Raw genomic sequence first — 16049 nt, 5'->3', positions numbered from 1 at the left:
TCATCTCGTTTTGTTAACATATGAGAACATAATGACTTACTTTGACTGCAGATCACTTGTGAAGACTCCACGCACACGCCCCCGGATGAGGATGGCCAACCTGTCAAAACGAAATCCACACTGCTCTCTTCTGGCGGTTTGGAGGAACTTTCACTGACAGTTGACAGTTATCAATAAGCGTTAATTAAGCATGTTGACACTTACGGGGAAATGGTGAAGACAGACGTCAGCTTCTGCGAATGGAAGCACCACAATCCAAGGCATGCCTGCAGTGGGAGAGGGCTGCTCGCCCGCCCGCTGTGGTGTTCTTTTATTGAGCACGTTGAGAACAGTTCACTTTTATTTTGAAAAACCTAACATCAAATACATGAAAAAAAAGAAGAAACAGCAGGGGATCCAGCTCATTTGACTACTTTTTCTTGCCATTCTTAAAAGCTGTCAGTTGTTTATCGCAAGTAAATCTCACGGGCAGTAAAATGAACCAACATGCTCAATTCACAATTTCTTCTTTATCAGAGGCCTCACGGCAACAATAAGAGCCAAGGCCAACGCCGCGTTCTCAGGGCAAAGGGCTTGTCGAAGGTGCATTGAATATGCGATCACTAGTTGCCGCTTAACAGTGAGGCAAACTTAAGGCGAAACCATCTCGTACCTGTGGTGAAAATTAAGTTGGAGTCGGGGATCTGCAGATATCTCGAACATGCAGCCCAGTTTATTTGGCATTCACTTTGAATCCCGTTTTGGAAACGCTTGCATGTGCGATAAAAACATTTCAATCTCATTAACAGTCAATTGATAAAAGACGTCTCGAGTCCATTTTGACAGCACGCCCGTTGGGACATCAATTATTGTTTGTGGAATCAATGCATCAAGCGGACATCACACTAGGCAAAGGTAAGGCATAAAAACGTTGCATATGGCAGAAAAAAAAAGCAACTGTCAGGATCACAACACTGCGTTGAGACACATCAGGACAGTCCCAACACACACCGGGGCAGATTACAATCTGGATCAGTACGGCTGGAGTGACAAACACACAGAAAAGCCAGCTGGTTCCGGCTCATTTCAGTCTGACAGCCATTCTGTAAAAAGCAAAACCCACAACCGCAAACACAGCCGAGCCCAACGCCACTCTCAGCCAAAACGACGTGTTGCTCATGTCTGAGCCATTCAGGTGTCTGCGGAGGAGAAACACAAAAAGAGGGCAGACTTAACAACAAAGGCAACAAACTGACTGACTCGTTTTCCCTTAAGGCTGGATCTTGACTATCTTGAGTTTTCATTTAAGGTACGAGCAGTGGCGAGGAGCAATGTGCAACATACGGGTACACGGCAGCCCAGGCAAGTCTGGCGAAGACGTTCTTGGCGTCGGATTGGGGAAACGTGATTGAGAAGGGCAACGGTTGAGGCAGTCTGTGTTTGGAGCAGAACTCGGCCGGCGTCACTCCATGGAATTGCTTGACTTCGGGGAGGTCGTGCTTGGAGGCCACCAGCACACACGGGATGTCGCTCTCCATGTAGTGTTGCTGAATCCAAACAAATTGCAACAGAAAAGGTGATCACGGGAAGGTGGGGGGACTAAACAACAGTTTAGTCAACATTCCGCTGTTTAAATATACACTGGTTTTCATTCACGTTTGTTGTTTGTTGGATGATGACATCATTGGAATACCTTGTATATGCTGGCGCAGTAGTCGAAGGAATGTGGGTCACTGGCGTCGTACATGAGACAAGCCACGTCGCAGTGGGAGTCCGACGCCTTCAGGAAGTCCGCCTCCACGTCCACCTCGTTGAGCTGCGGCACACGACACGACCGGGACGGTCAACACTCGGACAGCGTCATCCATTTGAGGGACGCGGCTACTTACGATGAGGGACTTCTCTTGATTGCTAACTTGAACCGTGTTTATGGCGAAGGGGGAAAAGGCACTGCCGCCGCCCAGGTTGTTCTAGTCAAGCAACGGAACACAACGGTGAGACCGCAGCTCGGCAGTTCACGGCCCCGGCTAACAGATGGCATCCTACCACAGAGCTGCGGCCGAGGAAGGCCTGCAGAAAAGTCGTTTTGCCCGTCCCCCGCTGTCCGATCACCTTGCATAGGAAGACTGAACGCTGCGTCTGGCGCTTCTCCAGGTCCTCCTCTCTTTCTCTCGTGACTGCGCTTGGACAACAGCAAAGATTAAACGTAACCAAAACATCAAGAAATGGGCTAACATTGCAAATGAACACTACACACGTGCTTTTTGAACAGGAAAAAGTAGTAACACAGATAAGCACCGAAACACCACCAGAAGCACTGTTGTTCTATGGAATTGTATTCATTTATTCCCGACGGCGTATTCTGTTAATTTTGGATTGAATCTATTCAACACATGACTTGGCTCAACAGAGGTGAGGAACCACTCTTGAAAGTATCCTATTTCAACAAATGAGTCAACATTTGTAGATGGCGTCATACCTCAAGGACGGTTATATGTAGGTTGATCTGTTCGGCTACTGTGTATGAGATCCACACTAATAATCCTCTTACTAGGATTGTTGTTACACGGAGCATGTATCATGTTCTTAGTGACTGCCCTTCATTTTGCATTTCTGTCATGGACATAAATCAGTACCCTAGGCAAAGAAAAACACATGCACACCTGAGACCGCAGCAGTCTGTGACTCCTGCTCCATGAGGACAGGGTAGCCGAGGTACCCGAGGTGCTCCAGGCAACGGTGGATGTCGAGATAAGCGCAAAGCCTGCATGCGAACGAAGAAACCAGAGAAAGAAGCTCAAATGATCGAGTGGAGACTGAAAACAAAAATCATCTCACAAAGTGAGCACGTACTTCCACTGACAGTGGTAGCCGTGATTAGAGATGTAACCCTCGGCGGTTGTCGGGACCGTCATATAGACCTCAGCGCCCCACGGCATGTATGGACAAGCGCAGAACAGATTCTTCAGCTCTGCGGGTGACAGCGCAGAGTCTTTATCCTGAGAGGGGAAATGCATATTAAAGTAGTGCAAAAAAAAAAAAAAAAAAAAGCCCAAAGCCAAGACTTCACATTGGTACAGTGAACCTTTGCATCCATTGCAATTTGCTATTCAAGCTATAAAAGATAGCGAAGCACTGAGACGAATTAATATGACCATTGGATCCATTCCCAGTCCTGATATAACTATCAGTCGAGATCCTTACTCACTTCATCATACTTCTCAAACAGCCGCTGGAGGAACTGGTGACCTAAATCATTGAGTTCAGTGGTACAGCTCGCAGGAACCCGGAGGCTGCCGTGACAAAAACAAGCTTGAACAATGTGTGACGAGTGAATACAAACACACACACACACACACACACCCTAGAAAAAAACTGCAACAGAGCAGCAGAAACATCAGCTGACATACGCGGGGTAAAGGTAATCGTCAGTCAGTTCCAGGTTGTCATCGTAACCAAACTTCCTGAGGATTGTCCATGTGGTTTCATGTCGGCCCCTCTGGATGAACAATGTGTTCAGGAACAGGAAACCTAGAAAATGAGAGTGCTTAGCAGTGAGTGACGATGTAAAAAAAAAAAAAAATTCCATTAATCTATGTTATTGTTTGTTTTCAAACATGTGAACAGTCTTTATCTTCTATAAAACGGCAAGATAAAATACAAAATCTACAAATATTCACCAATGCAACATTTTACAAACTTTACAACCTATTTAGTTGTAGCAGTATTTAGTAGTGCGTGTGCATTCAAGCCATGCATGCGTGTGGATTGGATGTACATGACATCATCCCTACTATTTACCATTTAAGGTCAGGCCATTGTCCAGCACTCCATCACTGGTGTTTTTCCAGACAACTGTCTTGACATCTTCTAAGGCTTGTGGCGCCAGTGGATTTCCAAAACAGGATTTCTAATGGAAGGTTAAAAAATAAATCACTAAAAATACATTCGATTGCCTTTGCTTCAAACTGGAACATGTGGCGGTGAAAGCTTGTGATGAGCACCTGAAAACAGTTGAGCTCAGCGTCACTGAGGATGCGGTCGTTGTCCTGGTCGGAGATGTAAAAAATTCGACTGAGCGCTCTGACGCACAGAGGTTTGAGCTGCCGGAGAGAAAATGAAGTCACTTAATACCACTCATTGAAATGAAGGAAACTGGGAATTCATTCATTAAAAAACAGCCGACCTGTTTGTCCTCAGGGTCGTACAGAGGGGCGGTGGGATGGAGGACTGCCTTCTGGGCATAGTAAAACAGCTCTGATATGTTTTTGAGATTCCGAGCAGAACACTTGAGGGGAAACAAAGCAAATAGTACAGCGCATGAACAGCTGAGGCACAGGTAACTATTTGAATGGAAGGTGCAGAAGGGCAGGTTAAGTTTACCTCAACACACGTTTCAATTTCAGAGAACTGGTTCATGATGGGGAGGATGGTTTCCATGGAGCTGCCCGAACGTAGATCGGACTTGTTTCCCACAAGGATGATTGGAACTCTGATGTGATTACAAAAACAAAATGGGGAGAAAAAAAAAAAAAGAGAGGCTAATGCAACAGCACCTCACATTGACCACTTCTCCCAAAGTTGATAACATACTTGTTTCCCTTCTCTGCATCGCCATTGACTAAAGGTATCCATTTTGTCTTGATCTGGGGAAAAAAAAAAAACAAAAACATCACAGAACGTAATTGGCATTTTCCGATTCATATGCAAATGAATATAAAGCACCCGTGAATGTAAAAACTACCTTCTCTATGGAGTCCTCGTTGGTGACATCGTAGACGACACACACCACATTGGCCTATGTAGGATGACATTATTTAATAATCCATGCTTAATACTTAGGTGATCTATTATATCGCCCTCCACATTCATCTATGTACTCACCTTGAGAATCTCTCCTCTAAGGGTCTCATCACTCTGCTCTTTTTCTGCCAAGGATATTGGACGATAACAATAAGCAAACCCATTGACAAAAGGTTTCCATTTTTTTTTGACTTGGAAAAAAAAAAAAAAAAAAAAAAACCATCACAGAACGTAATTGGCATTTTCCGATTCATATGCAAGCAAATTAATATAAAGCACTCGTGAATGTAAAAACTACCTTCTCTATTGAGTCCTCGTTGGTGACATCGTAGACTACACACACCACATTGGCCTATGTGGGATGACATTATTTAATAATCCATGCTTAATACTTGGGGGATCTATTATATCGCCCTCCACATCCATCTATGTACTCACCTTGAGAATCTCTCCTCTTAGGGTCTCATCACTCTGCTCTTTTTCTGTCAAGGATATTGGACGATAACAATAAGCAAATTTGTACAAAATTCCAAACACATACTAAATACAATTATTATAATGTTGCAGATTGTGCCGCATGTCAAGGTACCCGAGTAGTCCACGATGTGTGTAGGCACTTTCTCTGGAGTGACATCAGCCGGGATGGTGATTTCTTCAGCTCGAGACGGAACCTGTGAGTCACCATAGATCGGCGGTTCCAAAATGGGAGTACAAATGTTATATTAAAGTCACATCACACTGCACTCAGCGAGAGAGCAGATGATGAGAGGAGGATTGGGCAGATGCTGACCTCCTCGGGGAACTCCTCTCCAACCAAGGACATGATGAGGGAAGTCTTCCCCACCATGGCTGAGCGCAAGAATTGGAGGGAGGTGACAATGGGAATCAAATCGACATACATCACAGTATATTAATTACACATGATCGTTGTTTTATTTCGTCATTTATAGCTAGTGTATCCGTTAGTATTTAATGAAATACAAATACCCATGAAATAATTAAGTACACATTGAAACTATTTCACGAGACATGATGAGGGAAGTCTTCCCCACCATGGCTGAGCGCGAGAATTGGGGGGAGGTGACAATGGAATCAAATCGACATACATCACAATATATTAATTACACATGATCGTTGTTTTATTTCGTCATTTATAGCTAATGTATCCGTTAGTATTTAATGAAATACCCATGAAATAATTAAGTACACATTTAAACTATTTCACGAGACAAATGGGAATTTCTCCATTGTGAGACAAATAAAGGTTTTCTTATCTTAAATTCTTAAAAAATAATTATAAATAATTCATTAAACCAACTGAATTCCATTCCTTATCGAAACAACAAATGCAGGAAAAGTTTTAGCGTGAGGTCGATACAAAACTATTCTAGAGTTAGGCTGCCAAGTTATCGACGTTGACATCAAAATCACATTTCCTACAACATTCCGCCTGCACCTCGGATCAAGAACTTTCAAGTTGACTAAGTTAGTTCGCCCCAGCCATTTCTTATCTTAAATTCTTAAAAAATAATTATAAATAATTCATTAAACCAACTGAATTCCATTCCTTATCGAAACAACAAATGCAGGAAAAGTTTTAGCGTGAGGTCGATACAAAACTATTCTAGAGTTAGGCTGCCAAGTTATCGACGTTGACATCAGAATCACATTTCCTACAACATTCCGCCTGCACCTTGGATCAAGAACCTTCAAGTTGACTAAGTTAGTTCGCCCCAGCCGAATGTTTGCTAATCGGCTAACTGTTTGTCAGCCGTCATCAGAGCGCCAAACTGTACTCACGTTCCCCCAGCAAAAGTATCCTCACGTCCTGTTTCATGTTGCCCCCCTGTTCGAACAACAGCCAGACCCGACGCGACGCTACGGGGACATTTGTCTTTCATTTGAATTTGAAAACTCGCGAAAACCGAACACGAACGTTCGCCTCCGCTGTAATTTTTCCACACAAGGTGAACTCGTACATTTCCGGTTCAAAAGGATGAGCGCGAAAACACGCCCTCTGCGGGACACACCGAAAACTACACACGGTTCCGTTGTAATAGACCGGACAGTTAAAAATATTTTAATATTCGTTCTTGTACTAAATCGTTGTTTAATTATACACAAAACGACTACATTAAATGTGACAAACCCTGTTAAAAACAATCTGGCAAACTGTATACAAATAAAAATTAAAAGCTAAAGGTACCTCACTGTGGAGGGGGCAAACTGATTAATTTTCAAATTCTGTGTTAAAAAACAAAAAAAAAAGTATAATTCCAGTGACTCGGTGTGTCGACGGTTTTAATTATACACAAAACGACTACATTAAATGTGACAAACCCTATTAAAAACAATCTGGCAAACTGGATACAAATAAAAATTAAAAGCTAAAAGTACCTCACTGTGGAGGGGGCAAACTGAATAATTTTCAAATTCCGTGTTAAAAAACAAAAGAAAAAAAAAATATAATTCCAGTGACTGGGTGTGTCGACGGAGGGACATGCTGAAGGTTGCAACACTGAAAAAAAATGACACAAATAAATCTGTGGATTCACTTACCCGTTAAGAGTCTTTGTGTAGAAACTGAGCAGCACAGTGTTGCAAGTGGTTAGGCACATCTGCCCCACAGGAGATTCAAGATTCTAATCTCATGTCCGCCTTCCTGTGTGGGGTTTGCATGTTCTCCAAGATAAGCTTCCCCCAGGTACTCCATTGTCCTCCGACATGATTCCTAAATTGTCCATAGGTCTGAATGGTTGTTGGCTGGCAACCAGCCTGCCTCTCGCCCAAAAGTCAACTCGGATAGGCCTCAGTTTATTGTAATTAAGAACCACCGGACAAAAACGAAACAAAATAAAATGGCATCAAATTCACTTGATTATTATTCACGTGATTATTTCTGTCCTTGACTTTTTGTTATGCATCAGGCTTCACTTTTTGAAAATGAGAGCTGACACGCGTTAACTCCAAGATCAGCTTTTGATCATCTGAAATGTTTGTATCAATGCGTCGAGAAAACAGTGGAGGAGGAGGCAGGGCTTGTTTCCAGCCAGCACCCTGGTTTTGTCCCATCATGGGAAAAGGGATTCTGGAACATGAAATATTTTTCACGTTCTTATATTTCAACTCTGAGGAGCAACAAAAAGGAGAATCCCCTGTTGGCTCATACGTGCAATTAAAAAAAAAAAAAAAAACTAAATGAAAGTGCCTAAACACTATTTACATATTAATGTACAGCAAAGTGACCTAAACTTTGGGCTATTTTCCCTCAAAATGTATCCTAAAAATACAAAAGATGAGAAGGCATAGACACGTGGATGGGCACAAACCTACAAGGTTTGAACTTGGGGGGACCCAAAACAAAAAAACCAAAGCGGCTTCTCAGAGGCCGTTCACCTCCCACAGCAGAATCTCATTATGAGCCACAGAGAAGAGGAGTGTCCCTGAGGGCGAGAAACGACACGTCTGCAGCGAGTCGCTGTGCTGTGAGAAGTCTTGGAACTTGCCGCTGGTCCATTTGATCAGCTTCAACACTCGTTCTGGAAGGACGACCAAAGGTCAGGCAAGCGGTCAGATTATCGTTGCAAACATCCTTGAACTTTGTGTGGCTTCTGAGCGACACTTTACCTTTTGACCCCAACGCTATGAGTTGACTCTTGGAAGAGAGGCTGAAGCATGTGGCCCAGTGAGGCAAAGCAATCTTTTTGATGATCTTGTACAAGTACATAAAAAAATATATGTAATGTTACTGATCAGCCAGTCAGCAACGGAGGCTCAGATAAGAAAGACAGGTACCCTTTTTTTCGAGAGGCTGTAGAAAATCAACTCTTTCTCTATCCCGTAACCAGTGTAGATGAGCAGGCTGGGGTCTGTCGGGCAGAAGGCAGCCAGGCTCGGGGGCGGGCTGTCATCCTGCAATACAACACAAGCGATTGGGGGTGAAGAATGCGATGCAGGACAATGAAACCAAGGTCTCGTTAGAAGTGGCCAAACATGAGCACGTAGCGCACATATGAGTCAATGGTGTCTCTCTGAAAAGGTTCCCTTGTAAGAAGCAAATATCTCCATTAAAATTGGATTTAGCAGACAACTTTTAGGTTTCTGTCGGCTGACTTAAGGGGTTCAAGAATAAATAGATGGGACAACACCGTTTGTACTTTACGGTGTCGTGAATGGGTCCATGGGATGAAAAGAAATCAAATTCTTCCTTTTATTTTTTAATTGTCTTGAATTGCATCAAAATGGAACATGGAAAATGGTGCAATTTTTATCATCCTATACATTTTGTTTCTTCTATTACAATGATTATATGATGGAACTACATATCCAAGCTGGTAAATGGAACGACTAATTTTGCAAAGCTTACTTCAGAGCACATGACATTTTCAGTGGCATTTTCTGTTCTTTGCCACGTACTGCGAGGTGAGGAAGTACCTGGCAATACGGCGGCGCAGCAAGCGTGAGCCAGTCGAGTAAAGCGCACTTGCACTTGAACCAATCGGCCGCCCAGACACTGACTCGCCTGTCAACGCTGGCAGCCAACCACAGTTCGTTCCCCACCAGTCCAAAGTCCTTACACTGGGGAGAAGACCATCAAACAGCCCGGGAAAAAAATGTCACAAAATGTCAAGAGAAGAATTCCGCCAAACGTTTTTTTTTTCTCTCGTTGTTTACAAGTTCAAAAAGTGTCACAAAAGATCCTGAACATTGTGTAACTCGGCTGCTGAGAGCAGAGAAAGGGAAATGCCAGGCAGTTCACCCCCGCAGGGAGGCAGAAACCGTGACAACAGCACTGGCTGAAGAATCAAGTGCCACTTCACAAGAACATCCCAATTTCAACGGCGTTAATTAAAGAGTTGAAGAGGTGCTCGTTAGATATGCGGCAGATTAAAAATCGAAGTGTTCTCCACGGCACTCCACGCCATTTATTGCTCTCATTTTTTTGCATTGTTCAGATATGATTGCGGAGTGTGTGTGTGAATGATTAGCACATTTGATGGATCTGTCAAAGTGCAATTTAACCGTGTGTATATCCAACCTGCTCACGAACACACTGGATGGTGGTGATGGCTGCTCCTTTATGGTCCCTGAAAACTCGGATGGTTGATCCATCCAAGGCACGGCTGACAGCTATGAGCCCATTCTTCCCGCCAGAGAGGATAACGTCACCTAGTTAATTACAGCACACTTGATTAAAACACCAACGGTCTCTAGTCCAAAGTCTTTGACAAGCGCCCACCGGACCAAACAGGAGAACACCAGCATGGAAATAACTTAAGAGGTGTCAAGGCCCCGCCCGGCTCTCACCGTTGACAGAGTACTGGATGGCAGTGATGGCAACGCGATGGGGTTGCAGCTTCCTCTCCATTTCAGAGGTGGCGAGTCGAAAGACGCGCAGGGTGCCGTCGCCGTATCCTGCCGCTAGGCGCGCGCGCTGCACGCTTGGAAAAGGGCCCCAGCACACACAGGTACACGACTGAAACGGAGCAGAACACACACAAATGGACCCAACAACAAAAGCGATCGATCACAAATCGTGGCATCTTAAAATCCTGATCGCAATGCCGAGGAAAAATTCAGACGTTTGCAAATCGTTCACGCCTCACCTGGTTCAGCACCTGGAACTGCACCACCAGTTCATTGCTGGGGATCGACCAGACCCTGAGACTGCCGTCTTCGCTGCAAGTGGCAAAGTGGCTTTCATCCGTCTGAAAGGCCAAATCATTCACCTGGACCGCAGAGCAGGTTCCAATCAAACGTCGATAACAAATTCAGCAGGAAAATGTAACGCCAAGTTTATTTGAAAACAAAAGCAGGTGTTAAGTCAAGAGACCCAATAATAACAGCTGTTCTGCTTTTCCTCTTTGATTTTTGGCTTCAATGGGTCCACCAGCAAGAGCCGTGAGCTGTTTTTTCGGCCACGCACGTGTGCAATCGGCATGTTCCGACGAAATCTTCAACCCCGCAGTAGGTCAGCGGTGAGGAGAGGCTGATGCGGGCGAGTCTTCAGGCACTCACAGCGCCGCAACATTTGTATTCACTTTTAACTTCCGTGTGGGAAAAGCAGTCCACTACTCCCATTGCATCGTTGCAGTTCACAAATCCAGCCATTTATTTGTCATCGTTACCTTGTTCTTGTGGCCGCTGACCAGTCGGATGCTGCTGGTGTCCAACCAGTCGATGTACCACAAGGTCCCCGTGGTGGTGCCCACGATGCCCATGTCCATTGTGTGGTCAAAGGCAGCGCTGACAGTGGTTCCATCCAGCATTATCTCCCGCTTTAACACCACCGACGCACCGCTGTGGCAGACAAGTAAGTGTCACAGCCTTTTGCAATTGACAGGGTGGAGGACAAAATATGATAATCATTAACGTCCTTGGCTACTGTAAAATGTTGAAATGAATGATCAGCTTTCAATACAATGCCCTCTTGTTCAATGATACTAATGGCCTTAACTGCCCTTTATGAGTATTCTCCGACGCAACATTTCAGTCTGAATAATAATGTTTTGTTTTTTTGCAGATATAACATGCGCTACATTTGAACCCTTTCATAGCAACAGCACTTCATTCATGGCAACGCGTTCGGTCCAAATTAAAACACCAAATTGCTATGCATGATTACATTGCTGCTGTTTGTCGATATGTGAGGTGAAGCTACAAATAATAGGATATAAATAATGTGAATCCGATGAAGGCTTAGGTGGCGCAACAAACCCATCTTTTCTGGACACCTTCCCCAGAGGCTTCATACGCCGCACAGCTTCCACCTCCCACAGTCGCAGCCAGTGGGTGTTGCTGCCTGTCAATAGACTGTTCCCTCGACACAGCAACACACCTTCAGAGGAGGGGGGAAGATTAAAAAAAAACATCAAACAACATGATGAAAAGCATCAGGATTTCCTGTCGGTGCAGGAAAGCTTAACAAATGCATCACCTTTATCCAGAGGTGAGAGGTAAATACTGCCTTTGCAGAAACAGCCAAAGCACTTATTTTTCATTTTATAACACTCCATCAAACTACAAATCATTCCCAATCCCCATATTTGGAGTACCGGGACATGCAGTACGTGATCGTTTCTGAAAGCACAGTAGTTGGGAATCACTGATCTAGAACGTAAAAAGCAACAACAAACGAACCGCGACTATTTACCAATCTCTCCCTCATCAGCCTCCCATGTCATGAAGCAGCTCTGTGTCTTGATGTCCCAAGCGCAAAGGTGTCCTCGGTTGGTGGCGCTGAAGAGCAAGGAGTCGGAATGGTAGCACAAAGCTGTCAGCTCCACATCGCCTACCTCGACTGGTGCCCTCGCTCTCTCCAGCTGTGGCCATGGATGAAGTCAGGCGGGGTTTTTTTTAGGCCAAAGAGGAGCCAACTGTGATGGGGTCAAAGCAGTGACCCCGCAAGTTGCTTACGCTGAGATGACCATCTTGGCCATGGCTGTCGAAGAGGCCGAAGTAAACGCCTTGGCTGCCAACGCAGGCCAGCTGGTGGGCCACAGATGGGCTGAAGGCTGCGTCGTGGATGGGCCCCAACACGCTCTCACTGGCGAGCATCTGGAAGGTGCTGCTGCTCCACACAGCCACTGTTGGATCTGAGAAGTCTCCTAACATGGCGGTGAATAGAAGCGGATTGGGCTTTGTGAACACATTTGAACACACGCACACTAATTGCAAGTTTGACATGTATAGAAAATATTGTGCGTATTGTAGTGTCTGTGGAGAAGCATGCGCCTTTTAGAGGTGGGGCCTGGAGGGGTGGAGTGACATCTCAATTCAACATGTGAATGGGCGTAAGATGAGGTACTGCAGGCTCATTGTGTTTGTGGTGAACCGTTCTCGTTCCCGATAAGTGCGTCCGTGACTGTGTCCCTCCTTTCCCACATGCCAGCACATTACATTTAGTCAATTTACCGTGTGTAGAAATATAAATTTGCGAATAAAAACGCAGATTTCCACACGCTAGCTGGGGCTTCAGCGATCAACGAGTATGGGTCGATGTTGCGTGAAGACAAAAAGAACAAAACATCCGCAATATTGATTTTTCTTTTTTTGTCCTCACTAACCAATGGAGAGCAAGAAGCGATCATCTTTGGAGAAAGCAAGACTCTGCACTGCCCCTCTGTGGTAGGAAATGGTGCTCAGACAAGCGCCACTCGGGATGGCCCAGATACAAATGAGGCTCTTGTTGGCACTTTTGCCTGCAGCCGATGCCATCATCTGCAGAAACACGGGACAATAGAAAGCATTTTGGTCTGTGAAACAATCATTATTGCTGCCACATTTTTGTTGACTTCATGTAATGTAAACATGGGAGATATAAAAGGCGTCACTCATTTTCTGTGGCCCGCTCAAGCAAATCATGTTGAATAATCTTGAATAATAGTTGGGAAAAAAGTGTCTTCTGATTTCTAAACCAGTTAGCCATCAATCTGTTCCTGAATGTATTTTTCTTGTGTGTGAGTCTGTTTCTCCTGCCGAAAGTGAGTTAAAAATAGAAGGCCTCCTGTTCTAGAGGGACTTTTTCCTTGTTCACATAATTGGAGACTGAGCGCGGTCTTGGGAGGCACCTGCTGCACCATTCGGTGATTAGACTTCAAGGTTTAAAAATAGAAAGAAGCTCCAAAATACAAGTTGCACTCTGCTGAGAAAATTGGCAGGCGCCCCTTTGGCTCACTTTCTTTTCTGTGGTGGTACTTTCATGTGGAGCCAACCAATGCATCGTCACTGTCCTGTGAAGACAATGTCCATTTTGGCAATTTTTTCGAATTTTTGCATTCGTGGGATGTCCGAAACGCAGACACCCTATTGATGTCAACCTTTTTTTTTTTTGTTTAAATTTGACAAAATGGACAAATGTGTTTTTCACAGGTCAGTGACGATATTGTACAGCTTGTATCAAATGGGCTTCAGTTTGACTAGAAGCCCCACAGTGGATTTTTTTTTTTGTATGTGTTTCTCGACTGTGGGCACTTTTTCCTATCTCTGTGGTACAGTTGGCCATTTTCCAGTAATATCTGACACTGACTTTCTGGTGTCGTCTTACCTGAGCATCGTTTGAAATAGCAAGGCAGGAGATCTCTTCCCTGTGGCCCTGCAAATGTCTCTGACGGCCCGAGTTGACATTCTCCACCACCACCACACCACCGCAGGAGTATGCAAATAAACCTGTGACAAACACACAAAAGAAAGAGAGAGAGAGAGAGAGAGAGAGAGAGAGAGAGAGAGAGAGGAAAAAACAAAAGGAGTTGCAGGAACGCACAAAACAATCGCCGGGGTCTCCTGTGGGGAAAGGAGCTACAGGGCACATGCTCACATTTCTTCTCAATTGCATTGAAGTTACACTAATGCCTTTTGTTATGACAGCATACATGATCGTTTGACTTTGCTTCTTATGCAGTAAAAGAAAATAACCTTGGTCAGGGCTCCAAACCAAGTTGCCACGCCCATTGCCATTGTAACCAATTACTGCCTTGAGCGTCACGCCTGCTTCGCCTGGCTGAGGAGTCACAGCAGTCTTGACAAAAGAAAATATTTTGACTAGTCAAAAACAACAACAGCAAAAAAAAATAAATAAAACTTGCACAAGAAATTTCTGTGACGTTTTTACCTCATCAAACGTGGAATTCTTAAATCGTGGAATGAAGTGTCGGTAACAATCTGGACGCAAGGGCTTCCTCCCAGTGAAATCTATAAAATGCCAAAAAGTCTGCTATAAATGGACATCTATATATCGATTTGATTCTTAAACTTCCACTGAAGGTGGGGACTCACCACTGTTTTGAAGATGGCTACCCAGTTTGATGGTATCTCTGAGTTCTGTGATTTTCAAGAAGGACGTGGCTGGCCTGGGATGAGAACTGGGCTCTGAACCAGTGGTGGTGACTGTAACAAATGGACAGGCCGTTATTAAATTCTCAAAGACAAAATTCACAGTTCCAGCCAGAAGAGCCAAATATAGTTGAAATGCAGGCAACGCCTGTGAGTCTGTTGCGAAGCAACAAGCTGCTTGATACACTTCAGCAAGGCTGCAAAGGCGCCACGGTATCATTCAAGGGCTCAAATGGTCCTTACATTGGCACAGATTTTGTACTTCTGGACTTAGAAATGATTTTGCTGATGAAAAAGAGGCGCTCCAAAGGCAATTATTGACAGATTGCTTCTAAGTGGCGTGCTGTCATTGAAAATGGATTCCAGTTTCACTTTCTCGAGAAAAAACACAAAGTGGGCTTGTTAGTGAACAACTGACCCTCTTGATCCGACAGTTCCGTCTATAATAAATAATTGAAGGTCATTTGAGCAGCTTTATTATTTCCAAAGAGTGCATCATGGCCAGAGGTGACCTAATATAAATATATATTTTTTTATTATTACCGTTCAGCTCGACTTCATTGGAGTCCACGGCGCTCACGTCAAGCGGGGGTGGTGGAGACAAGGGTAGGGGTGCCCTTTCCCGAGGCATCTCATCGGCAGCTTAATCCAAACGGTCAATCGGATCATTCGCGGCAGGAGTTGAATGCTGCGGTTTTGTCATACACCACATTTACTCTACCTGAGGTGGTCGCAAACCGCGATGGCAAACTGTGGGGAAAGACAAAGTGTCAAGGAAATGGGCAGAGACACGCATTTTCATTAGACACACAAACATTTAATGGTGAGTAGTACCGTAAGGTATGTAGCAAGTCAACTGGGTGGGCCAGGAAGTCCCAAAGGAAAATGGCGTCCCCCACAGAGATCACACCTTGCTGTCCAGGGGTGAAGCTCACCTGGTTGATGGGCTGACTATGACCTATAAACATCTGGGAAACAAAATTCATCCTTGAGTTACAATGACACAGCATAACGCGCAAGGAATGTCAGCGCACCTTTCCATTGATCATAACTCACTAATTAGTAAAATGCAGCGGCAGTCAAAGCCAAACGATGTCAGTTTAGTCAAGAAGATCAACTGTAATCAGTCCAATCTGTAAAAGGCTTTGCTTTGTGCGTTTTGTGCGTACCTGCGAGTTCAAACTAAGATGCATGTTATAATCCCACACTTTGACTGCGTTGTGTCCCGCCGTGACCAAAAATCGGCGGTCTTCGCTCACAGCCAGAGAGGAACACCAGTGCTTGTGCACCTTGGACACCTGTCACAAAAAACAGCAGTCTGAAGTCAATCAATGCTTAGTCGGGGGGGGAAATGTTAGAGGGTGACCTTTTATGCTTTAAAAAAAAAAAAAAAAAAAAAAAAAAAAAAAAGCCCCAACACCTTTCCCCCCGGCGGA

General features: G+C 44.5%; 2 protein-coding genes across 5 annotated transcripts in view; both read right to left on the bottom strand.

Moving 5' to 3' along the window:
* Positions 1-682: 682 nt before the first annotated feature.
* On the bottom strand, positions 683-6785 carry rhot2 (ras homolog family member T2). 2 transcript variants are annotated; one of them, XM_019893805.1, is made up of 19 exons: positions 6583-6785; positions 5573-5631; positions 5372-5453; positions 4864-4907; positions 4724-4777; positions 4573-4625; positions 4363-4471; positions 4166-4267; positions 3984-4082; positions 3781-3889; positions 3390-3510; positions 3188-3272; positions 2833-2978; positions 2643-2743; positions 2026-2156; positions 1869-1949; positions 1673-1795; positions 1324-1526; positions 683-1178 (listed from the first exon to the last, which is right to left on the bottom strand). In XM_019893805.1, exons 1-19 carry the CDS (start codon positions 6617-6619, stop codon positions 1061-1063), a joined length of 1857 nt encoding a protein of 618 aa, XP_019749364.1. In that variant the 5' UTR covers positions 6620-6785; the 3' UTR covers positions 683-1060. The 2 variants fall into 2 exon arrangements, with proteins under 2 accessions (XP_019749364.1, XP_019749363.1); XM_019893804.1 differs by lacking the exons at positions 4724-4777; positions 4864-4907 and adding exons at positions 5081-5134; positions 5221-5264 and having other exon boundaries at positions 6583-6784.
* Positions 6786-7583: 798 nt separating this feature from the next.
* The window catches only part of wdr90 (WD repeat domain 90), a 15330-nt gene continuing 6864 nt past the window's right edge, over positions 7584-16049 (bottom strand). For all 3 annotated transcript variants that reach the window (XM_019893801.1, XM_019893802.1, XM_019893803.1), the window contains exons 24-43: positions 15783-15911; positions 15448-15581; positions 15335-15363; positions 15157-15255; positions 14557-14667; positions 14393-14472; positions 14197-14299; positions 13829-13950; positions 12849-13002; positions 12199-12389; positions 11936-12104; positions 11500-11620; positions 10911-11082; positions 10389-10511; positions 10090-10258; positions 9821-9951; positions 9217-9360; positions 8578-8694; positions 8410-8494; positions 7584-8321 (exon numbers count right to left, since the gene is read on the bottom strand). In XM_019893801.1, coding sequence (XP_019749360.1) covers positions 8164-8321; positions 8410-8494; positions 8578-8694; positions 9217-9360; positions 9821-9951; positions 10090-10258; positions 10389-10511; positions 10911-11082; positions 11500-11620; positions 11936-12104; positions 12199-12389; positions 12849-13002; positions 13829-13950; positions 14197-14299; positions 14393-14472; positions 14557-14667; positions 15157-15255; positions 15335-15363; positions 15448-15581; positions 15783-15911 — 2541 coding nt within the window. In that variant the 3' untranslated portion in view covers positions 7584-8163. The remainder of the gene's footprint in view (positions 8322-8409; positions 8495-8577; positions 8695-9216; positions 9361-9820; positions 9952-10089; positions 10259-10388; positions 10512-10910; positions 11083-11499; positions 11621-11935; positions 12105-12198; positions 12390-12848; positions 13003-13828; positions 13951-14196; positions 14300-14392; positions 14473-14556; positions 14668-15156; positions 15256-15334; positions 15364-15447; positions 15582-15782; positions 15912-16049) is intronic.

Source organism: Hippocampus comes, unplaced genomic scaffold, assembly GCF_001891065.2.
Source record: "Hippocampus comes isolate QL1 unplaced genomic scaffold, H_comes_QL1_v1.1 scaffold31, whole genome shotgun sequence".
NCBI classification, from domain to species: domain Eukaryota; kingdom Metazoa; phylum Chordata; class Actinopteri; order Syngnathiformes; family Syngnathidae; genus Hippocampus; species Hippocampus comes.
This window is presented reverse-complemented; position numbering and strand designations above follow the sequence as displayed.

Excerpts from the sequence above, each read along its gene's own strand:
- rhot2 (XM_019893805.1), bottom strand. The coding sequence starts at position 6,619 with ATGAAACAGGACGTGAGGATACTTTTGCTGGGGGAAC. Across the intron at positions 1,796-1,868 it reads ATCAAGAGAAGTCCCTCATC|CTCAACGAGGTGGACGTGGA; the intron begins GTAAGTAGCCGC and ends CGTGTGCCGCAG. Across the intron at positions 1,527-1,672 it reads ACTGCGCCAGCATATACAAG|CAACACTACATGGAGAGCGA; the intron begins GTATTCCAATGA and ends GTTTGGATTCAG.